General features: G+C 44.6%; 1 protein-coding gene across 4 annotated transcripts in view; it reads right to left on the bottom strand.

Moving 5' to 3' along the window:
* PLEKHG1 (pleckstrin homology and RhoGEF domain containing G1) overlaps positions 1–25,453 on the bottom strand; it is a 218,483-nt gene that overhangs the window by 53,135 nt on the left and 139,895 nt on the right. For all 4 annotated transcript variants that reach the window (XM_032836355.1, XM_032836354.1, XM_032836356.1 and 1 more), the window contains one exon: positions 5,271–5,371. In XM_032836355.1, the coding sequence (XP_032692246.1) occupies positions 5,271–5,371 (101 nt within the window). The remainder of the gene's footprint in view (positions 1–5,270; positions 5,372–25,453) is intronic.

Genomic DNA, 25,453 nt, shown 5'->3' with positions numbered 1-25,453 from the left:
GAATGTGGAGGGACAAATCCGCTCAGAAAGGATGTACTTTCCAATCCGTGGTGATGGGGCTATTGGCTAGACATAAGAAAACAAAAATTTGGATTTCCTACCATATACCATCTCTCCAACAACTGTAGTAAGGTTAAAGACAAGGCAAAATTTTAAGATTTTAGAAAAATAATACAGCATATTTATGAACAGAGAGTACAAGATAATTTTTTTAAACATTATATTTATTTAAGAGAGAGCATGAGAGAGAGCATAAACAAGGCGAGTGGCAGTGGGAGAGGGAGAAGCAGACTCCCTGCTGAGCAGGGAGCCTGACCCCAGGATCCTGGGATCATGACCTGAGCTGAAGGCAGACGGGTTCACCAACTGAGCCACCGAGGTGTCCCATAAGATAATTTTTTAGGCGCAACACAAAATCCACAGATTATAAAATGTACATTTATTTAGTGTGGTCAAGCTTATAAATTATATGACTACTTTTCAAAGAAATATTTTCACATTGAAAGTGAAAAGACAATCCTCATATAGTAGGAGATGATTTGCAAGTCAAATAATCCACAAAGATCACTAGCCAAAATTCCTCAAGAATGCCTACACAGCAATAAGAAAAACAAACATCCTGACAGAAAAACGGGTGGGGAATAGAAGGCAGAAATTCACAATTCACACATACAAAAATCTAAGTGGCCAACAAATAAGAAAAGATTCTCAGTCTTAATTGTCACTGGCAAAATGTGAAATAATGTATGCCCCAATGGAATATTACATCACAGTTAAACAAGGGAGAAGTATAAATCTCAAAAACAATGTTGAGAGAAAAAAATTTTGTGAAAGGTTGTCACACTTCATGTCATATTTGAAATAAAGTGAAAGCACATTATATATTTTAAATAAATGCTTACATATATACTCATGGCAACAGAATCATACTTGGGAGTGAAACACCGGGTCTTGGATAGTAGTAGTTCCAGTCCTAGTGGTATACTGAACCGGATTATACCAGCTTGCCTGAGCCAATTCTGTGTACCTCTTTCTAATTCCATGTTCAGTGATGTTTTGCTAATAGCTTGAAATCTGCTGTGATGGGATGTTTACACCACAGAAATCAGCAAACAATATAAATCCCAGATTCCCCCTCTCTTGTCCTAATGCCGGAGAACTGGTTGACCAGCACATTGCTGTGCCACTCTCCACAGAGTGAGATGCAACTGGGAGGGATACATAAGGGGCTTCAACAGTATTTGTAATGTCTTTAGGCTTTAAAGAATTTCTAAAGTAAATATGACATAAGAAAAGGCTTTGATAGAGAGGGGATAGGGTTCATGGGTATTTATCATGCCACTTTTCTGTATTTTGGAAATATAAAATATACCCTGAAAATAAAATCCAGTCAGCAGAGGTTTTTGGGCTAGCATAAAACCATTTTCTTTTGCCCTCTTTAATTTTAGAGATTTAAATCTTGCTTAGTTGGTCACAATAATATTATATTATGTTGAAAAACCTGGATCTGAACTAATAACAGAAACTTGAAAATTAGTTCAAGCCCTAACCATAGATTGGCCAGAGTCAGACCTTTGAAATCAACTGATGTAGGGTATATAATAAAAGATTCATAAGAGGCATTAACATAAAAAGTCACATCAATACTTCTTACTTAACCAAGTGTAACAGTAAAGATATTTGAGCTCTAAATGCAGACTCCAGATCTAAAGGAAAGGAAATAAAAATAAATAGGGACACAATAGTCTAGACAGCTCAGCCATAAAAGTTAAACAAGCAGATGCTATTTTTTAATAGAATTATTTTGCTTTTTTTTTTTTAAGGTTTTATGTATTTATTTGAAAGAGAGTGAATGAGAGAGAGAGTGTGAGAAGGGTGAGGGGCAGAGGGAGAAGTAGACTTTCTGCTGAGCAGGGAAGCTTGCCATGGGGTTTGCTCCCAGGACCCTGGGATCATGACCTGAGCTGAAGACAGACACTTAACCGACTGAGTCACCCAGTGTCCATCGTTTCAAGAGTATCTGCTTGTTAGGACCTGAGTGGTTCAATCAATTAAGTGTCTGCCTTCCGCTCAGGTCATGATCCCAGGGTCCTGGGTACTGAGCCCCATTTCAGGCTTCCCTGCTCAGCGGGGAGTCTACTTCTTCCTCTCCTTCTGCCCCATCCTCCCTGCTTATGCTCTCCCTCTCTCTCTCTCTCAAATAAATGAATAAAATAAAAAAAAAAGAAAGTAATAATGAAATACAATAAGAAGAATACCAATAGAAATGTGACAAAACCAAGTATTCAAAATAGGCTAAATTGGACGTCTACTTCTACGTCCTTGAGTGAAGGACTTTCCATACTGCACTCCTGATTCACCTAAAAGATGTGCATACAATATGCATTCTATCTGCCTCGCAAAGCTGTTAAGAGGGTTACAGGAGCTCATGCATGTACCAGGGATAGACAAGTATGATCACCAAAAGGGACAGGCATGGTTACGTGGTGTTCACCGCATGCCCATCGTGGTACCACACGGATCACTAACACATTGTCATCCGGGTACTCGTTCATTCTGACTCAGGCTTACAGGTCTGACTTCCTTGTTCAGAGAACATCAAAGAGAAAAGAACAGAGAACCAATTCAGGAATACAAAGGTCTTCTCAATCTTCCGACTTTAGCAGAATGGGTTCTACCGCCAACTTCCCTTCCTGTTGACCTAGGGGGCTATGTCATTCTTACCTATCTTTAAATTAGGAGACACAGGAAGATTTAAACTCCAGGAAGTAAAAAAAAAAAAAAAACAAAAACAAACAAAAAAATCCCCCCAAAACAAAAAAACCCTTCTGGACTATGCTACCACATCCCAAACCATGGCCTGAAAGCAGGGCTCCACTCTGGCAAGAGGGTATGTGGCTGAATGCCTGGGGTTTGGGGTCAGAGAAGTCCAGATAAGGGATATAAAGTGACAATGCAAATAAAGCTCTATGGCCTCTGCCATGAACTAGGCAGAAGACAAACAGTCATTACCATCAACTTACAAGCCAAACCACCAGAGGCTTAGGCTAGGGGCCGTCCAGCATACATGCCTCAACCCTCTCCCCATGTTGCAGTGCCATTGGTAGCCTCTGGAAGGAGAAGCCCCTTGGGGGGGTGGTTCATGGAATTTTACTAACAGCGACTGCTAAAGAGCCTGTTTTAATACCAATGAACATGTGGAGTCTAAATTCCCTAATTCAATTTTTTTTTTTTTTTTAAGAGAGAGAAAGTAAGCACATATGAATGGTGGGGAAGGGGAGGGGTGAGGGAAGGAGGGAATCTTAAGCAGACTCCATGCCCATCAAGAAGCCAGAGGCAGGGCTCGATCTCAAGACCCTGTGATCATGACCTGAGTTGAAATCAAGAGTCCAATGCCAAACTGACTGAGGCGCCCGGGCCCCCCAGTCTAATTCAATTTCTTGGTGACCTTTCTCTATATTCTTATTATTGTGTCTATTTTACATAGATGGTGTTTCCCAGGCACAGCTGTACATTACAAACATCTGAGGAGCTTTTAAAAACTTCTGATGCCCTACCCCCACTCCAAACCAATTCATTAGAACTTCTGGGTGTGGGATCCATCATATTTAAAAAAAAAAAAAGCTTCCCAGATGATTCTAGTAGTGTAGTCCAGGGTGAGAATCACAGTCTTGGAACATGCAGTTTCCAAAGTCTCTTGAGTCAAATCAAGGAGATGTTGCAACACAGGCAGTTTTTACATCCCAGGCTTTCAAAACGAAAGGAGGTGTTGATGCAATTCTACACACAGATCTCCCAGAGGCCAGGCTTGTGCTTGGTGTTTGGGATTCAAAGGTAGCAAAGCAGATATGGATCGTGCCCCCAAGGTGTCACTTATACCAATTTCATTAAGCAAAGAGGGATAAGATGTATAATTTGCATTATGGTTGAGTCTTGCAATGACAGGGCACTGCAGAATTTTATAATGGGATTTTACTATAACAAAATCAACATCATCACTGGTTGATTTTTTTTTTTTAAAGATTTTATTTATTTATTTGACAGAGACAGAGAGATCACAAGCAGTCAGAGAGGCAGGCAGAGAGAGAGGAGGAAGCAGGCTCCCCGCTGATCAGAGAGCCCGATGCGGGGCTCGATCCCAGGACCTTGAGATCATGACCTGAGCCGAAGACAGAGGCTTTAACCCACTGAGCCACCCAGGCGCCCCACTGGTTGATATTTTGACGCTTCCTCTGGGCTGGCATTGAGCTAGGAAGGCACTTCCGGTGTTTGAGCACCCTGAAGCTTCACAATAACCATAGAGATGGATAATCTTATTATTTCCACTCATTCGATCCATAAAAGTTTGCATGCCTCCAATGGGCCACGCACCATTTAGGCACCTGGACAATAACAGAACAGACCCCAGGCCTCAGGGAGTGTTCTGTGAGTGGGGGTGGGGAGGAAAGGAACAATTGATGTAGACCAAAAGTCAGTCGTAGAGTGTGTCACTCAGAATTTGATAAATGCTGGAAAGAAAAGGCAGAGCAGGTGAAGTATTCTGTGGGTGTCTGACAAGCTTTGTTGAGAAAGGGAGACATGAGCACAGACTTGTAGGGAGGGAGTTAATTCTTCCACTCCATTTCAAGACTCACCCAAGGATACCTACTCGGCTAAGCTGGGATGCAAACCCAGACATGTTGGAAATGAGCATCTGTGCTCTTAACTTGCCTACTGCCTGGCAGAAGTTTCACAAAGTATAATACACTAACTGACCTGCTTGTCCCAGACCTTTCAGCAAATTTCCTAAGCCCAGTGTCTTTTATGTAGTAGGTACTTAACATATGTTGGAGTTAATATTTAAATTATTAATTAATTTGATTAGCATGCTATAACTTAAAGTATTTGTGTGTTTACTGGGTCCTGCCCACTCCTTAGGCAGAAGAAAATTTCTAGAAAATTCAGTGGAGATGGGGTGCCGCAGACGAAGCATGCATGTGTTTTTGCATGCCCTGTTCATGTTTTGTTGGAGAAGAACGATGTCACTGCTCTGTCAGGGAAAATAGGTCTCTACTCTGAGCCAGAAGGATGGACTGGGATAGAATATTAAATAAATGTAAGACTCTTCTAGAACAAGGGTGCTTCTGGGTAGAAGACTTCATGGCATGATAGCACACAGAAATGGATGAAGTTGAGTCAAGGATTAGAGGTTAAGTTCTCTTAGGTTGCATTCATTTGAGAGAAAGTCATAATATTCCTAAGTGATGGTGATCTTTTGAGTAGGAACTTACCTATTGAAGTGGTAGATATCCTGTATGTTTCCAAAGAGGGCCGATCTTTCTTCTGTCCCCAGGGGAAGTTTTGTTTGGTCCCTGATGCAGTCTAGGTAATCCTGGGAAATCAATGAGAAGGATATCTTAAACACTCCTGTCGTTCTCCAAGTCATCATTCACTATGCAAGATGAATCTCTCATAACAGTTTCAAGTAATTATGATACTAATGTGCTCATTAATTGTACTATGGAATACAGAATGTCACTTTTATTAATGCTGACAATGCCCACCTATTTATAGAATGGAGAGTTTGAGCAAGAAGTATGGTGTTATATTAGGCTATATACCCCCCAAATGTATTAGAGTTTCCCTAGATGGGCAACATAATGACCATAGTTTCTCATAATGTCAAATTTTGGCATAACAACATCATCTTCTGTTTCCTTGACTGATTTGTATGATAAAAAGATACTCAAATTCATTTAGTGGAAAGCCAGAAATACAGACCTTAAAATTTCTCATCACAAGAAAAAGAATGTGTAGCTGTGTGTGATAATGGCCATGAACTACGCTGTGGTGCTCATTTTGCATTTATACACCAGCATCAAGTCATTATATGTTGGATATCTTCAACTAATACAATGTTCTATGGGAATTATATCACAATAAACTGGGGAAAGAAAGTGTTTAAACGTAACCTTGAAATCAGGAAGCTATTGGTTGTTAAAATGCAGAATCAAATTCTTCCTCAAATACCACTTTATAGAAAAAAAACCTTTTATTTTAAAAAGCACATAATTCACTTATGCTCTCTAGTAGGCTATGTTAACGAGCCTTGGAAAACTCTGAAATGGCTTTCTATCTTTTAACACAGCAACAGCTCCCAAGAAGAGCTAATGCGTGCTCAGAGCCACAGTGGGTTAAATGTCCGAGGCTTGGAAGCTTTGAGCTGCTGAGAGAAAGCGGTTTTCCACCCTGGGTGTGAGAGTTCCTAACTGAGTGCTCCCCCTTCCCCAGCAATGCTTGAAAAAAGAACTCGGCAGGAGGCAGGAAAACAATAAGAAAAAAGTGAAAACAGCTGAAATAACGTAAAATAAAAAATAAATACAATCCCCTGCCCTGGGCTGTGCAATGTGCTATGGCCTTCCACCAAACGTCACACAGCATTGTGCCGCCTGGGGAGGAACAGATCCTGTGGAAATCCCAGGTTACAGCAGCATTCCCAGGGTGTCCCAACCCAGGCACAAGAGCAGATAGGTGCAACCAGCGGGGGGAGCCTGAAACTAAAGAACCATCAGATAATTCTTCCTTCTCCCTTTTAATAAGCCCCAATCATTCTCTCACACTGTGCTCCTCAAAGGAAAAACAGGCTTTACCGTCATCATTCTCAGGAGCACGTTTCACAGACCACATCATATAATTCACCGTCCTGGCTCTTTAACGCTAAAATCACCGGCATGCACGGACCAAGGTTGAAGAAACCTTTTTTTCTCTTTTAGTTTTTTAATGATTTTATTTATTTATTTGTCAGAGAGAGAGAGAGAGAGCTAGTGAGCATATGTGCACAAGCAGAGGGAGAAGCAGGATTTGATCTCAAGACCCCAGGATCATGACCTGAGCCAGAGGCAGATGCTTAACTGAGCCACCCAGGTATCCCCCCTTTTTTCTCCACTAACAAGCTTTGTGGGAACATCTTTTCTTCTTAAGACAGTGGTCATCTCAATAAGTTAATTCATCAGGTTTAAGAGGGACCGGCACCCCAAACCTACAACAGCACGACAGAGCCTCCTTACTTTTATAAATGGAACAATTAGAAGGAGCTTAAGTTATCTGCAGAGGATATAAAGTTAATGCCTAAATAAAAAATGCTTGAGAAAACTAGAAGTGAAATGAACGCCTTTTGAACAACATGTAAACCTAACCTACACTTCCTCGAAAACATAGTTGTAGTCATTGATATTTACATAAAATTACACATAATACAAAAAGATGGGCTGGTATTTAATTTGCACTGAAGGCTTATATTTGATAGCTGTTTATACTTTGATCAACTTTTTTAAAAAAGATTTTATTTATTTATTTAACAGAGAGAGATCACAAGGAAGCAGAGAGGCAGGCAGAGAGAAAGAGGGAATCGGGCTCCCGGCTGAGCAAAGAGCCTGATGTGGGGCTCGATCCCAGAACCCTGAGATCATGACCTGAGCTGAAGGCAGAGGCTTAACCCACTGAGCCACCCAGGCACCCCCTTTGATCAGCATTTTTTTAAAGATTTTTTTGTTTGTTTGTTTTTAAGATTTTATTTATTTATTTGACAGAGATCACAAGTAGGCAGAGATACAGGCAGAGAGAGAGAATGGAGGAAGCAGGCTTCCTGCTGAGCAGAGAGCCTGATGCGGGGCTCGATCCCAGGGTCCTGGGATCATGACCTGAGCCGAAAGCAGAAGCTTTAACCCACTGAGCCACCCAGGCGCCCCCTTTGACCAGCATTTTAAAAGGACAAGTCATATGCAAAATTAAGGCAGTGACACAGAAGGATTGAAATGGGTGTGAACCTAAACAGAAGCTATGAATAGGAATGAGCCACACCAGATAGCAGGCTAAAGGGCAGGACAGAGATGACGTAGGCATGCCACATTCACCTCCATGGCTGCCATGGGGTTTAAATGAGACACCGAACCACCCTTTTTCTTGTTTCAAGTGAAGAGCTTGCTCATTTGCAGAAACCTGATACTAAATTCTTCATGTGAGGAAAAGACCAAGTAAAGGGGCTTGAGGAATTTCGGCTGGGGTTAGAGACAAAGAACCGTGGCCCACTTCCAACAAATAATGGCCTCTCTCCAAATGAAAGAGTTTCAAAACCCCCCAGTCCGTGGTAGGGAAACTAGAATTTAAAAGCTGCTCGTTTTCTGAAATTGTTGAGAAAACAGATCATTAGGAGTCCAGACTTTTGTAGGCCACTCTAGAAAACAGATCAAAGTCCTACGGCCACAACTTGTTCCCCCAACTGATCATAATTAAGTCTCTTAAATATGATACTTTAACCCTAAACCAGTTACCGAGAACTACTGTAGCGTGCACATTAGCAGCTGTAATCATTTCCAGCCAAAATGAGAGGCTGGAAGCTCAGTGATAATGACAGTTGAGTCTGTGCTCAAATAACAGAGTAAAGACACCCATGAAATTTATTAGAGCCTGTCACACTGCTTATTAATTTTATTGGCTTGATGTCAGCATCTGTGGCTACCCTACAGTTAACAATGATCAATTTACAAGTTTTGCATTGAAAACAATTATTCTCCAAGAAGATCAAAGAATTCACGCGACTGGGAGAGGGATGAGGCGGGGAGAGACACACAGGAAAGAGGTTTCTACTGGTGGACAAAAATACCGATTATGCCATTTTAAATTCTGCCTATTTATCTTCTAATCTCTTTCTGTCCTTAGGATCTTCTTAAGATTGCAAGATTTGTGCGTGGGTGTCCTCCTCACATTGACTTTTTTCATTGCCTGTAATGTCTGTTATTGAAAACATCCAAGTAAAGACTAACTCGGTGCCATTTCAAGTGTGGCAAATGGAAAAGGAGCCAGTATGCAAAGTGTCTTGGAATTCAGTGCAGAAATTGAGAATAGGCGCGTGGAAACTTACAGCCTTTTCACAGAATGAGATCCACTGACTCTACGGATCAATTTGGGCCTGCATTTTGCACGCCTGATTTCTTCTATTTCCTTTTCCTAGCAATTCACTTTTTATTGTATTTTCCAAATGTGTCAGTGTGTGGCTGGCTGGCAGAGAATGCACAAGCACACACATACACACACACATATCCCTGTCCCTCAGCCACAGAGAGAAGCGCTGGTCTAGGCAGAAATGCTGGAGAAATGGACAGAACTCAAATTCATCTTTAAACTCAAATTCAATGTTCCTGGTAGTTTGCCTTATTTCTCTGAGATGCCTAGAGAATTAAATTAACGTCCCTGCCCCCCTTTTCCCTTCTTCCTCTAAAATAACATTTAAGACGTTTTTAAATTATAACCTGTTTGACATAATGAAGATAAACCACAAGAGGGAAAGAAATACTGATTTAGAACTATAAGTCTCTTCATACTTCACATCCCTTTGACTCTTTTCCGCGCCCCCCTTTGTTGTCGAGAGTCCGCCGTGGAGACAAAAAGATTCCATTCCTAAATCCTCTTGTGGACATGTCAAAGTTCGACCCTACTCGTTTTATAGTTTACTCTTTTTGGTTGGTTTTTCTCTTTTTAGCGCTTCCAAATTCCAAGCCCTTGGATATAACTCCTATGTGAGACTTTTTTTTTTTTTTTTTTGAAGGAAGCACTTTTTTCTTGTTTCTCCAGCCCCTCCACCTTTTCTAGAATGTAGTCATCTGTTTATCCCCAAACCTGCCTTCCAAATGCCATGTATTAGGTTGGGACGCCACTGACACCACAATAACTTACATTTGTCTCTCAATTCAGTTTAAAAGCCTTCATGTTCATTCATACAAAACCTCTTTCCCCACCCCCCTCTTTTTTGAGGACATAAGAATGTGTGCCAAGTTCTGTTTTACAAGATAGGAATTAAAAAAAAAAAATGAATAAAACATGATCCCTCCCCCCTAAGGAGCTCCCTGTGTAGTTGAAAGACAAGTGTAAACAAGTAAGTACAATACAGTGTTTAGGCCACTTGGCTGATAAATATTCAGCACTGGAAGAAAAATTGGCGGGGCGGGGGGGGGGGGGGGGGAGAAAGAAGCGGTTGATTCCTGGGCTGGGAGAGGCTTTCTAGGAGGTGTGCGTGGAACTGAGCCTTGGAGGGGAAGCAGCAGTCTGGATGGAGGGCAAGGGAAGAGGCAACATCCAGGAAGTAGAAAAGTGCAGACAGAGGCACAGGGTTGGGTATGTGGGCTGTGGGCAGGACCCTTAAAGGAGCAGAGCTGGGCTGGGGGAGTCCGCCCCAGGTGCATGTGCACTCGGGCCCTGGAGGTAGGCTGCAGGCACTGCGAGGACAGGGCTGATGGAGGGGAACGGTCCATACTCTGTTGGTGGTGGCAACGACTGAAGGATGGAGGGAGACCACTGACCATCCCAGCATCCGTATGAAGAAAATAGAACAGAAGCTGTAGAACGGGGGTGTGGGGGGGTTGTGGGGCAGAAAGGTGGTGCGGGGGGCAGTAAGACCAGCACAGCAGGTTGGGTAAACCCAGATCAAGCTCTCCAGGATCCTCCAGAGAGGCAAGAAGGAGAGAAAGGAACCAGTCAAGGGTGGGAGACATAGACAGGGTCACAGGGTGAGGGACATTGTTGGCTTTCAGGATGGAGAGGCCAATGGCTGGCTGCCCCAAGATGGGGCACTTTGGCATGAAGGCTATTCTGAGTTAAAAAGCAATCAAAACCTGGGGTGCCTGGGTGGCTCAGTCGGTCAAGCATCTGCCTTTGGCTCAGGTCCTGATCTCAGGGTCCCAGGGATTGAGACCTGCGTCCGTCCAGGCTGCCTGCTCAGCGAGGAGTCTGCTTCTGCCCCCCACCCCCACCTCAACCCAGCTCCTATGCTCTCTCTCACTCTCTCAAATAAATAAAATCTTTTATTTTTTTAAAGCAATCAAACACCAGCAGTTTCAGGAAAAAGTCTTTACCCCACTCCCTCAAATGCCTAAAAAGAACTTAGAGAAAGGAGCCACTCCAGAAAGAGAGCTATCACCATAGATAACTCCATTATGATAGGAACTAGGTATGGTAGACAGGGAGGGACCTACGCAAGGCCACTTTGAGCAAAGTCCTCTCCTCATCCCATTGTTTCTTTTCTGAGTGGCCCAGCAAATGTTTGTTTACCAAACATTTCCCTTTTTTCTTCTTCCTGTAAATTGGATTCCTTTCCTCTGAAGTCCCAGACCCTTGCCCCCTTCTCGTTAGTTAGTTCAGGATGATTTATAGACCGCGTTGTGCCTGTCTTTGGAATTTCCGTGTCTGTCTGTACATATGCTAATAAATCTGATTTCCTCCTATTAATCTGTTTCATGTCAATTTGATTCTTCGTCTGGCTGGAAGGACCTTGAAGGGGACAGGAATTCTTGCTCCCCAACAAGGAGAAGGGAGTCTATGCCTTCCTCTCACATTCCACGCTGAGCAGGAGCCGCACTGTTCTCCTCACTCCCAGTAAGACCTTTTCTTATCCTCGCTGGCAGTGTGTGAATTAAAAGGCAGTAAGACCAACCCCTTATCTCCTCATCCATTTGGCATCGGCATGGAGAGAGCCGGAATGTTCCCTCCATCGGCATGGAGAGAGCCGGAAAGGACCCACCAGCTCTCCTCCTTCCTTCTGACTTCCCTTGTCAGGGGGCTCGTGAGGTAAAACTAACCCAGGGCTGCTCCTGTTGGCTGAGCCTGCAGAGGCCTTGGTGGGGCGGTTCTAGGCCTTGTTGACCGGCTGGTACGCCCTGTATGGAGCTGCCTCATGCCCAGATAAAACACTCGAAAAACACCTGGAAGGATCTGTGGTAAAAAGGAGACAAGGCAAATATATTTTGGCCTCACTCATAGTGACAGGAGGTCTTCACGTGACTCCATCTGGCTCATTTGGTTCCTCTTAGGGTCAAAGCTCTGAGAAGAAATATGGGTTTTATTCTCCAACCACTGTGGACACAAATAGTGCCCACCGGCACATCATGATGGGTATGATGGGTTCTGAATCACTGGCCTGCCCCCGCCCCACTCCTGCACTCCCTATCCCCCTTCCTGAGAGACCTGAGAGGCAGGTGGTGGTGTGGGCGCAAAGATGGCCTCGGTTTTCAGGTGTGGGAAGACAGAGGTAACTGTAGGACAGCTCTGAGGAGAGGAGTGTCTTGCACAGAATCTGGGAAGAAAACCGGCAGTTTGCCTGGAAAGCTCTATGGGGAGCTAGCAGTGCGTGGCTCTGTGGTCAGCCTTTAGTTTTGGAGACACTGACAGAAAAGGGGAGACCAGAATGTTCTCCTGTGCTTCTTCGGGGCCCAGGGCCACGCCAGGCAGCTAACCACACGAAAGCAGCTTTGATGTAGCTCAGTGTCTTAAAATTGTGAGCTGGGTGAGGGTCAGCAGACCAGGGCACCCCTGGGAAGTCTCCTGTGGCCTTGAGGGCACCACAGGGCCCTTGCAAAGGAAACGAGAAGAGTTAAGTGATGAGTGCCAGGCCAGGGGCAGCGCAGGGTGCCGGGGCTCTCGCAGACGAGACCGCAGCCGAGTGGGAGCGGCAGTGAGGGGTTTCAGAGGGGTCCCGAGATCGCGGAGGGAGGATCCTGGCGAGCCCCCACAGTCTCAGGGAACCTGAGTGAAGATAAGTGAGTCCTGAGTGCAGGAACCAGACAGAGCTGCAGACTGGGTTGGAAGTGGGTGAGAGGAACATCCATTCTGAGACGTTGGGCTACCCAGGAAGGAGCAGTAAGTGGAAGAGATGTAGGCCAAGGAGGATTGCCTGATGGATCTGTTCCCCCCACGCCGACACCCCCACCCCACGCATGCACGTGTCCACCCGTGCGCCCACGCATGCGCCCCACACATGCGTCCATGCACCATGAACAGGACGGTGGTTGGTGGAGAGAAGGAGAAGGTAAAGGGAAGAAGGAGGTAGAAGGTAGGGGGAGGAAGCCTGGAATGACAAGCAAAGAATTTCTGGTAGGGTGAGGACTGAAGCCAGGTCAGGGGACAAGATAAGAGGAGGAGGAGAGGAAGATAAACCCATCTCCCGGGGGGTCCGGGCTGGGAACACGGTCTCTCTGAGTGGGGCAGAGAGTGGCCCAAATGACATGGCTCAGCTTCATTTTTCTTCATAGAAAAACAAAATTCTAACGAGTCAGAGCATATGAAGTAAAATGTTCCCTTTCCCGCCTCAAGGACCTTTCTGTTCTGCCCAGATGTCACTTTCCAGCAGTAACTGTGGTTAATGATGTGGTATGTGGGTTATCGGTTATGCTCTGGCGCATAATTACATCTGTCAGAAAGGAGATTGAGGGGTGCCTGGGTGGCTCAGTCCTTAAGCATCTGCCTTTGGCTTACGTCATGATCCCAGGGTCCTGGGATGGAGCCTGGCATGGGGCTCCCTGCTCGGCAGGAAGCCTGCTTCTCCCTCTCCTACTTCTGTGTTTGTATTCTCTCTCTCGCTGTGTCTCTCTCTGTCAAATAAATAAGTAAAATCTTAAAAAAAGAAAAAAAATGAGATCTATGCTTGATTCACAACTTTGTTTTTTCTACTTAATGTATATAAATGCACATGATTCCTAGATGTCAAAAGAATTCTTTCTCATTCTTTATAGTGGCCGCATTGTGTTCCATCCAATAGCTTACTATAATGTACTTAATGGAGACTTTCGGGGGCCCATCCTATGTGTGGGTTTCCATATTAAGCAGGTGCATCTGGAAACAGGTAAGATGTGATCCCTGTGCTCCAGAAGAAAGACATGTGTACGTCTTGCAGACTGTGACAATGTGAGGGTTATAGGAATTATTTACAAGTGCTGCTATAATGAAGGAAGTCCTTCATCTTTCTTCCAAAGAAGCCACTAATCAGGGTTTGGTAAAATCTCCCTCTGTAGCCTGCAGATAAAGTATCAGAAGTCTAATCTTCCAGTTGATCTCTTTTCTCTTATTTCTCTGTCCACATCCACGGGGAGGAAGGTACAGCCAAAGAAATGGGAGCTGGGGGTCTCTGGCCACTTCACCACGCTGGAAACAAAGCTCTTATTGTGGGAACAGTGTTTTCCCTGAGTCTATATAACGGACCCCGCACGCAGCGGAGAATGGCACCGAAAATGCAATATATCCCTGTCAAGGCAAACTCTTTCTGCCAAGCTTGTTGGGGGAGGGGATGGGGTGGGGGGAGGGGCAGAGAGGGGAATGGGGAGGAGAATGAATGGAGGAGAGCAGAAGTGGGGAAGAGAAGGGGGAAGTAAAAGGGGAGTAGAAAATAAAAGAGGGGAAAGAAGACGGGGAGAGAAAGGGGGAGAGCAAGAGGAAGACCACAGGCAGGAGGGAGATGAGGGGAGGGGGAGCGGAGGGGGGAGAGTTCAAAGCAGCTTCTGTTCCTGGTGTAATATTGGTTCTCATTCGGTTTTCCTAACTGATGGTATAGAGGCTGATCTTAACTGGCGATACGTGAAAGTCAGAATTAATGGCTCTGAGATATTTGAGTAAAAGAACCATTAAAAAACAAAAAACAAAAAACTGGAAGCTTTCAGCCTCATTTACCCAGCATAATACTTTCAACACATAAGACATCAGTAAAAAATGGCAGGAATGGCCTTTCTTGCTAAGCTGTGACAAATGATACAGCCTGTTCTGTCCCCTCCATTGTTTTGCATCTCCCTCCTGAGATAGGGGACCTAGGAGGTTCCTCTCTGGAAGGAGATGGAACAGCTTGCCCAAGAGAAGAGGGGGAGGGAACTGGGCTGGTCTTCCCAGAAAGAGAAACTTATTGGGGGCAGACAGGAATTCTGTTAAAAACAGCAATGTTGAGTAAAAAGAGAAATAGATCTTTGCTTAAAGACAACTGGGTATATTTGTTTGGTTTTTCCCCGAAGACCTTAAGCAGAAAATACTCATGAACTGGCAGTCTATGGGAATCGAATGATTGAAGAAACGGGATGAACATTAACATGTTAGAGTTCTTAAAGAAACCGCATGCCCATTTTTTCCTGTGCTTCTGACAACCGTTATGAAAATCAACAGTCTTTATTTACTTCATGTTGACATCCAGAGGTACATATTGACATCCATAAGTGTACATAAATCTAAAAATGTGATAAAAATTTAAAAAGTTTGGTGCAAATATAATGCTACAATTAATCTCTTATTGTACCAAGTTAGAAGAGAAAAGCTCTCACAAGAGTCCCTTCTGTAACAAAAACATGGCGAGACACTTAATTTTCAATTGGCTTTGTTAAATATTTATTTTTAAAAACCGTGTTTAGAGTTTTCAAATCACATTGACAGCATTCTCCTATGTAAAAGCTCTTCTTAAAAGAGGGGAGGTGGACACATGCCCGTGAAGTCTTACTCACACCGAGATAGCTTTCCATACTTATTTGAAACCCACCATTGCTTTCGGTTTTGCTGTATTCTTTAATTCAATCATCATTTTTTTTTTTAATTTCTTTATTTGACAGAGAAGAGAGATCACAAGTAGGCAGAGAGAGGAGGGGGGAAGCAGGCTCCCCGCTGAGCAGAGAGCTCAGAGGCGGGCTGGATCCCAGACCATGAGCTGAGCCGAAGGCAGAGGCTTTAACCCACTGAGCCACCCAGGTGCCCCTCCCATCATCATTTCTAACAACCAAAAAAGAGTAAAGCATTTTTGGGATAACCCATGTGCTTACTGAATATGCATTCATGGAATGTACGTTGAACATCTTCAGAATGGGCAACCAAAGAATTTGCCAGAACCATCTGGAATGAAGGGCACCAGCAACATTCCAGCCGGTGCCAGTGATACAGGAAACTGAACGAAGTTTATTGCACACTTCCTCGAGAAGGAGCTCCTCCCCACCCCCATCACCCTACTTTTCTCCAACTCTCTCTTTTTGAGTCTTCCTCCTCACCGTGCTAATTTCATACAGCATCGTTTTTTACTGCTAAATTTTACTCTCTGGGTCCCAAGCCAGGGAAGGAAGCAGACAGAGACAATTAGATGTGTCTATAATCCATAAGAAGGAAAACAGCAAAGAGATGTGATGTCTTGGCAAAGCTTTAAATACCTGAAAATGAGAACTGATTCATCTCAATTATAATCATGGTACTGCTGGTATAATTTGAAACATGGTAATTAAGGAAAATTAAATAAAGCCCAAAGGATTTTGTATATGGGAAAGAAAATAAAATAAAAGATCAGTAAAATAAATTTACGTTATTAGACCATCTGAAGTTTAAAGCCTCTTCACTGCTATTTACTATTACGAGTTGTATTACCTTTATGTTTATTGCTAGGCACTGAGCTCACTGCCTTATATGTATTATCTCATTTAATCTTCACTACAACCTAGGGGGTAGGTCCCATTATTAGTCCCATTTTACTGGAAGTTTGGAAAATTTCAACTGTTTCCCAAGGTCACAATGAGAATGAGTGACTCAGTTCCCTTCAAACCGGGACCAGCTGATGAGAGCCTTGGCAGGGACCCCTGCAATATTGCTCCCCAGGCTTTAGTTCTTAATGCAGTATCTTTACACCACAAGAGATGTTTGCTGTTGACTTCATCTGGGGACTCAATGTGGTTTTTATTAGGTTTGAAGTAGGAGCCTTCCAAAGACAACCACTCTCCAGGATCCAGGCCGCATGTGAATCACTATCCATCCATTGACATGCCAAGCCTATCTCCTTCGCATGTTCATCAACACACATCCCTGGGCATGATTTTCCAGCAGCCAAGCATACCAGCTTTCAACCAACTGGCCTCTGATTTCCACCGTTGCTGCACACTTTCCTGTTCCATTCAGGTCACAAGGTCTCTTCCTTCCCTCTCCTTCGAAACGTCCCCCTCCCCCTTGCCAGTCACCCCACTGCATTCCTCTTTAGAGGCATGACTCAGGGTAGCTCTCCCCAGAGGAACACATGCCTTTCCAAACTGGTCGTGTGCAGACCTCACCAATGAATGTCCCCAGATCTCCCAGTACCACACTACTTTTTAAGTCTCTTAAACTCTACATGATGGAGAGCCTGGAACGCGGAGGATTTAAAAGTGATAGATTCTGGCAATTGTTAGAACATGAAGAGCCATCAGAAATGAAGAGAGAACTAGCAACTCTGCCAGCATGGACTTTACCACAGGACGAGGCCAACGGACAGGAGCAGAATGGGGTATGATCGTAGAGGTGCAGGACATTTGGAGGAAAGCAAGCTCCCTCACAGGTGCACACAGTGATTGTGGCAGGTGTTCTAGGGCTGCACCTGGGGACGTGTCTCAATGAGGGGGACTTCTGGCATGCTCCTCTGCAAGACAGTCAGCCTGGATCATCATCCTGGGGTTCTGACTTCTTCCCCAAGTCCTGCACATCCCGTCAGCACACTGATGGCTGCAAAGCCTTCACTCAACATCAAAATATGGGTGCTTCGGGCAGCAAAAACATTTTCTGCTCACAAATCAAATCACCGCCCACACCTCACTTGGAATTCTAGAGGACCAGAAATTGTGAAATAAGGACATCGAATAATGGTCCGTGAAAAGAGAGAGCCAGTTTTGCCACGGACACATTACTGGTTATTGCATGCGTAACCTGATCACATATTGGACGTAATTAACTATATGATTTATTGATGAGTTGGAACACTTTCTACCCTCTTTTTTTTTTTTAAGATTTTATTTATTTATTTGACAGAGATCACAAGTAGGCAGAGAGGCAGGCAGAGTGAGAGAGGGAAGCAGGCTCCCCGCTGAGCAGAGAGCCTGATGCGGGGCAATATCCCAGGACCCTGAGATCATGACCTGAGCCGAAGGCAGATGCTTAACCCACTGAGCCACCCAGGTGCCCCTTTTCTACCCTCTTCTACTGGAATGGGAACTATAATATAGGTAATGTTCATAGTAGCGGATCTGTACGCAGTAGGTGCTCAAGGAGCATGCCGTCGAGGGAGAAGAAACAAGAACAAAGCCCCGTCCCACTGGTGCAACTTTACTTGGCACTCTAACCCTGAAGCCGGGTTTCCACCAGGCCAAAAGGCTGGAGGTACCTGAGCAGTATTAAGTCGTGAGCTCAAAAAGCTGGAAGACATTAGCTCAACTTCCCATCGACTGAGTCACACAGTTTGATAATGACCCTCAAGGTCAAGCTATTCTATCGGGAGACGGCAACGCACGGAGCCTGTGTACGTTAAAAACGAGCTACACAGGGACTGGTTTCTCTATGGGCAGTTTTTCAATGCGGACGAATGTGATTAGGCTTTGGCGGCATTAGGTAATCCAAGGGCTAAATATGGAAATGCGTAGGCTAAACTGTTCCGTTCATTGTACCAAAAACAGTGAGTAGCCCCAAGGATGCATCTCATTGGTTCTCTGGCGACACTGTGGTTGATCTCATCCCGGTAGAATCTTTGCATTGACACGGAAAGAGCCCGGGCTTGGAAATTCGCAGCAGAACAGAGGGTAGATGAGGGTGCAGGTGGCCCAGCATGATGGCCCAGCAAGCAACCGACTTGCTCAGAGTGCTGGGCCCCCGGAATGGGTAAATCCAGGGGTCTCCTTCTGTCCTCCTAGCGGCCCCATGTCTATTGCTGCCCACGGTTGGCGGGGGGGGGGGGGGAACTATGGGATTTGGGGAAGACGAATTTTCCTCCTGTCCCAAATCTCGGGCACCATGTCCATGGCCATCTTGGTACTTAGAAGTAAGAGGGAGGCAGGGAGACTGACCTCCTAGGATGAAATTTCCCTAAGTGAACTGTCAAGAGATGGTGTAGAATGAATTTCTACAGCAGCCCTTTACAATCTGAACAGAAGCGGACCATGTGCTTTCGCTTGTAATAGATGCGGCTTCCGTCAGCTGCAAAGCTGCTCTCCCAAGACAGGAGATTTAGAGGAGGACAGAGCATGCCATTAGCAAAAGGGGCAGGTGATTCCTCACGAAGGCCTCTGCTACATACGGTGGGTGGGGGGAGGCTCCAGATGCTAAGCATGGTGGAAAGTGCCTGGACAACAAGGGCAGGCAGCAGGGGGCTGGGAGCAGCCCCTCCGATGGTTTATTGGTTTTGCTGAGACACCACTGCCTCAAACTCTGAGTAGGGATAACACGACATCCGTACCTTGTCTTCATTCTGTGAGCTAAACCCCCAGGCCCATCCAAAGAGCTCTGCCAGCCTGGGCTGCCCGGCACAGTGTGCCTGCTTCATCCTCAGGAGCGCAGGGAAGGAGCCAGATTGGAACCCCTTTTGGTTCAAAAGCAAATTAACTCTATCTGCACAGATGAATTATAATAAAAATTTCTACCCCCTTTCATCTGCCATAGGAAGGCTGACGTACTTACTATTGATCATCGCTTTGGGGACAGGGTCTGAAGATAGTTAGTGGAGACACATGCCTACAAGGTCTCCAGGACACCCAGAAGTTTCCCAGACCCTGGCCCTCTCACTTGCTCTGTCCACCCAGACAATAAATCCTGCCTCTCCTACCTGTCGTGAAACTGACCACTACCCCCATCCCTGCTTTGGTCTTGGTTTTCTCCCACCATGTCCACTGTGTGCGCATCTTCACTAATCTTTCTGTGGGGCTTTGATCCCACCAACTTTCTGGAATGAAGCCAATGTGATCTTTCTAGAACCCAAATTTGATGTTCTGTTTCCTGCAAAAACTGCTTTAATGACTTCCCAGAGTCTTCAGCATGGAGGGACGTCCTCCAAGGCCTGCACCCCTGTTTACCTTTCCAGACTTTTTAACTTTTGCAACTTTCTGGCTTCCCCTCCTGCCCTTGCCCCCAGCCCATAGGAACTCTTTCCTGGTACTTCCGGGGAATGTCCCCTGTCCCCTGGCTTAACTGTCTTTACCCATTCTATTTTTACTGCCAAGATGGCCCCTCCTACTGGCAAATCCAGGCTAAGATTCTTCCCAGGAATCCTTCTGGATCCTTCCCACCCCTTGAGGGTCAGGTGCAGCTGGGAGCATTTGCATTTATAATTCCATGAGAAGGGAGGCCAGAGTCAGCAACACACACAGCTCTGCAGGAATGCCTTTGTAGCTCCTGCTCACCCTCAAAACTGACGCCCACAATCTGCAGGTGTTACCCTTAGCTTTCCCAGCTCCGACTGTCTGCAGAATGAGGGCGGTCAATTCCTGACACGGAGTCTGTCTGCTAACTTCCAAAAGCCCAGCCAGGAAGGAAAGGGTTAAGGAGCCAAGGCTGCTCTTAAACTCCCTAAGGCTGAAGTTGTATTGAATTGTAACCCAACCCTGGCATTCCTCTTCTGCTCCCTCCGCTCCCTTTGTTGTCCCCCAGACTGCGATTTTGACCACCAACCTCTTGAAGATGCATTTCATTTTCAACTGGCTTCCCACCCACTTAGCACAAGAAAAGAAAACGCTCCCCTAATCCAAAGTAGATTAACTCACACCCTTTGCTCTACCTACATTTGCATTTGGAACGCCATTTAAGAAGTCGCAAAGGGACCCCTGGGTTGCATGATTTATCCCAGGCTTTCTGGAAAACTGGAGGAAAGCTGTGTCTTTTCAGCAGATCTGTGTTTGCAGGCTGCGGTGCTGACCCCTGTGCTGAGGCCCCTCCCGGCTCATCTCCCACTTGAAGCTTCTGAAAGGTTAACAGCATAACTTGAAGCCCCATTATGAAACTGAAGGAACTCTTGTGACATTTCTCGTTGAGCCAAAGAGAAAAAAAGATTTGTTTCAGAAGAAAATATTTTAAAGTGCGGTTTCAAGGAATGGTTTGTTCTGCCTCCTCCCAAGACACACACACACACACACACACACACACACACACACACCCCATAATGTCCTTTAGGCAGCTTGCAGAGAAAATTAAGGAGTAATTTTGCCTCAGTGTGATTTTGATTTTGCCATTTGCCATTTGAAACCACAGATGTAAGCTGTAGCCTCTCTCCTTCCGGGGCCTGAGTTAGGGAAGAAGGGTGTCAGTGATTCCAACACGAGATTCATTATGGCTTCTTTCCTATTAGTTTAACAAAATGAGAGAATCTTAACATTTAGAGCAAGCGTTCCATTTCCCTTGGGGTGGGACAGATGCTTACAACTTCTCATCACGCCTTTATTATTTGCTTAATACTTCCCCTTGCAGAGCAAGGCTGATTCTCACTTTTCAGGAAGCGTCATTTCACTTTTGTTAATGGATCCGTTGTTGTACAAGCATCTTCTCAAGGTGTGAAAAGTTCATTGTAGTTAATGAAATTCGGATTCGCGCTACATGAACCTCAGTTACATTAGGCTGAGCGAAATAAGTGAGACACAGAAAGACAAAAATTGTTGAATTCGGGCAAATTCATAGTCAGGAAACAGACCAGAGGTTGCCAGCGACTGGGGGAAGTGGAACACTGGGAGTCATCATTTAATGGGTATGGAATTCTGTTTGGAATGCTGGGAGAGTTCTAGAAAGGAGTGGTGGTGATGACTGCCAACATTGTGAATGTGCTTAATTCCATGGAACTGTACACTTAAAAATGGTTAAGATGGTACATTTTATGCAATGTGTATTTTTACTAGAGCAGAAGAGGCTGTAAAAATCAATTACTGTAATTAGAAAATCACTTTGTTTATGAAGGCCGGGCAGCCGATGGTAGATTTTTAGATGCTTTACCAAACAAAGGAAAGTTTCCTCTTGCTTTTTTGGAACATTGGTAAGGACTTCGGTTATGCTCTAAGCCCTAATTCCCAAGTGAAATTCACCAGGGGGACCAAGGTGAGTTCTAGATGGCCTTACATTAGTTGATCTACTAAGGAGTTCCTTCCTCTGGCTCCTTCGTGCTATCAGCCCCCCCCCCCCCGCCCCTTGCCGTGGGTGAGGAAACCAAATAATTAAGCTTATTTTAAACATGTAGGGTAAGCAGGCTCTTAGTGAGAGCTGGGGGCCTCTCCTGGGGTAAAGACATAGGAGTTACTGTTTGGCCTTTGAAATAATCTATTTGGGCTGCTCAAAGGACTTGCTTATTTCCTGGCTACATTCTTGAGGGCTGAGACCGGAGGAGATGAGATCTCCAGTCATCTTCAGATTTCAGCTTTTTGAATTAAACTCATTTATAGAGGATGAAGCTGAGGTCAGAGTGGTGGGTCGCCCATGGGCACACAGCTCTGGGACCAGGGCCCAGGCCAACACTCTGTCCCTTAAATCAATCTCGGCTTGACCTAGCTCAAATCAAGATTCTGAAAATAATTTCCTTCCACTGTTGCGACCCTTTCTACTGGAGATGAATTCCAAACACATGTAGGTGCTCCAGGTAAACTCCAAACTGTGATGAGACAGAACCTATCCTTTCTTGAATAGCACAGTTAAAACAATTTTCAGAAATAATAACACACATTAACAAACACAACAACTGATGATACTTTAAAACATACCAGAAATTCCTGGCCTTTGCAAATAATGCCAATTATATTTCTAATCCTATAATAACAACTCTCATTTGAGGGCTTACTGTGTGCCTAGCATCGTGCTAAGCACTTTGCAGGGGGAAAGCCTTATATATTTTCATAATGACCCTATTATTTCCATTTTACAGGTGAAAATGTAGAGACGTAGGTAAGTTCAGTATCTCATCCAAGATGACAAAGGAAAATGGCAGAGTCAGGATGTGGGTTCAAGTCTCACAGATTTTAGCTTTTCTTCATTTGTTGTATTTTGCAGGGGGTGGGGGCGGTAATTTATGGTGTCTTTAAATGTCGGTTGTTTGCTTTATAACAATGGGAAAAAATTCCCTTTAGGACTGTAGACTGCAACATCAATTCCTTTTTGGAATCTGGAGAGCTTCAGAAAGACAGACGTTGCCCCCAAAGAAGTGGATTTCACTAGCCCACGGGGTAGCTTGGGACAAGACAGGTAACTGCTCCCCAGGGGGTACTCAGGGCAGCCTCTACTTTAGAAAAACCCTGATATTTTAGCTGCTCTTCCTAACCAGATTTCTAAAGTGATAGCTTTTAATTGCTCAAATAATAGCCCCTTTGAACCTGTTTATGAGGTTTCCTATCCTTGGTACAAATCTAGCCGATGACCTCTTAATTGCGCGTTCCTCATAAAGACTCTTCATTCCATTTTACTTTTTCCTATTTTTGAAGTAGGAGTTTTCTTCTAGTGGCTCTTCTTAATAAAAGTGGCTTTTGAGGAGTCTCGCTAAGTTTGAATAATAAGTAAATTTGTACACTGAATCAGTAGTCTTCTTTACCTTATATTTTAAAAAAATTAAGATGCAAACTTCAAACCTGATTTTACTTCAGAACAGGAGTTGGCCAAAAAGGATCCCAGAGTGCCAGCCGGATGATTAGCACCAGGGGACCAGACCAGACACCCTCTTGGGGCTGCAGGAGACCCTCCAAAGCTCCCCGCCACCTGCTTGGGGGAAAAGGGCCGTTTCACCCCTTGCATTAGACTTGTCCCAAGAAGTTGCTAAGGAGGGGACTCTAACTGTTGCCACTTGTGCCTCAGCTCTGTGGTGGCTAGACACAGAAGAGGCTGGCTCCTTTCTTCACACGTGCCCATTTTGATTTTATGCCCATCAGTGGCCAAGATCTAGAAAACTGGGGAACTTCCTATCCTAAAGCAACAGGTCTCTAGAAAATGTCATTAAAAAAAGCACGTGTGAGAACTCTCCTTCGCTGGTCTGTAAGGGGACACTCGCTAAATCTTATGTTTTCCAGATGTTTCTAACTGAAATGGCCAGGAAACAGGACCTGGGTACGGTTGTGGCACTGCCCATACTTAGCCTCAGGGTCTGGGTTTGAGTGGTTAGCAGCTGTGGGGCGCTTGGGCATTTTATGGGCTTTTATTTTTTTTAAGATTTTATTTATTTATTTGTCAGACAGAGCGAGAGCAAGCACATGCAGACAGAGTGGCAGGCAGAGACAGAGAGAGAAGCAGGCTCCCTGCCGAGCAAGGAGCCCGATGTGGGACTCGATCCCAGGACGCTGGGATCATGACCTGAGCCAAAGGCAGCCGCTCAACCTTGAGCCACGCCTGGCTCCTTTAATCCTCACTCCGTCCTAAGAAGTATCCAATATCACTTTCTTTTCAAGATGCAGAAACTGTGGGGTTACGGAAGTTTAGTAAGTACTTAAGATCAAAGGTAGTGACAGCTAGGATTTGCATCTCACTGGGGAAATCACTTGGTTCTCCAAATCTCTCTTTCCTCACCCATAAAAATGTCTGGGTAGAACAAGATCATTCCTTCAGCAGCTAGTTAGGGATGGTCCATGGAGGGTCAGATACAGTGCTGAGAGGAGAGGAAAGGAAAGGGAGCAAAACATCCCAACACCCCCCACCTCTTGCAGAATCGGCGGTCAGTTAGACTGCCAATTTCCTGGTTCTGTGATTTGCTGTGATTGCACTTAATATAAATCCTACACAACTGAAAACAGTTTCTTTATCCATCAGCAGACGGATGGATAAAGAAAATGTCTAGATAGACACCGGAATATTACGTAACCTTAAAAAGGAATAAAATTCTGCCGCAGACTGTATAGTATGGATAGACCATGAAGACATGAGCTAAATGACATAAGGCAATCACAAAGGGACAGATGCTATATGACTCCACTTACATGGGGTACCTAGAGTAGTCTAATTCAGAGAGAGAAAACAGAATGGAGTTTGTGGAGGCCGAGGGAGGATGGAATGGGGAGTTACTGTTCAATGGGTACAGAGTCTTGGTTGATAGAGAAGTTCTAGAGAAGGATCGTAGGGATGCTTGCACAGCCATGTAAAGGTACCCAGTGCCACTGAACTGTCCACTTGAAATGGTTAACATGATAAATTTTATGTATATCTTACCACAATTTAAAAAAGAGATTAAAAAAAATTCTAAGCAAGCTACTATACAGAGCAACCCTACACCCCTTAAACGCCACAGTAATCTTGGTAGACAAAGGAGAAACCAAAGATGTGAATGACGGGAAAACAGTGAACTACTACGCTGTGCTGGGCTGACAAGTCATGCATCGGCCCGAGCTACCTTTTCCTCTTCTAGGTGTTAAAGAGCAGGGTTGCACTCGGCTTTATGCTTATCATATAATCTGGGTAAATTCGTCTATGTGATGAGTTTCACAAGGTGCAAACATCTCTGGGAGATAATTCTGGCCATGGGAAACTTCTTCCAACTGAAGGTTGGTTTGTTTAGAGCATAATTTCCTGAATTCTGTAATTTTCTACCCACTCAGTCTAATTGAATATTCAAGATGGCACGCATCCAAAAGGCAGCATGATTCTAACCCAACTGAACAGGACCTGTTTTAGCAAATCTTCAATAGAATTTTGCCCACGGGCGGTCTTTGAAATATACGAGCAGTTCTTTTAGGAGACCAGTAATAATGGCTACTCAATCACTTGAGTTAACTCAAGTTTCTGAAATGCCTTTTTATTAAAAATCAAAATGTTGCCTCAAAAGAAAAGCCTAATAGAACGGGAAGGACCATTTTGCTTGCTGGTATTTCTAGAAGTGCTTGATCATGTGAAAAAAATGAATGTACTCAGGTCTGTGAAAAGGATAATTTCTGTTTTCTTTCCCCTGCCCCCAACTGCATGGTGA

The sequence above is a fragment of the Lontra canadensis genome, unplaced genomic scaffold (assembly GCF_010015895.1).
Source record: "Lontra canadensis isolate GAN:19392208 unplaced genomic scaffold, GSC_riverotter_1.0 scaffold92, whole genome shotgun sequence".
Classification (NCBI taxonomy): Eukaryota; Metazoa; Chordata; class Mammalia; order Carnivora; family Mustelidae; genus Lontra; species Lontra canadensis.
This window is presented reverse-complemented; position numbering and strand designations above follow the sequence as displayed.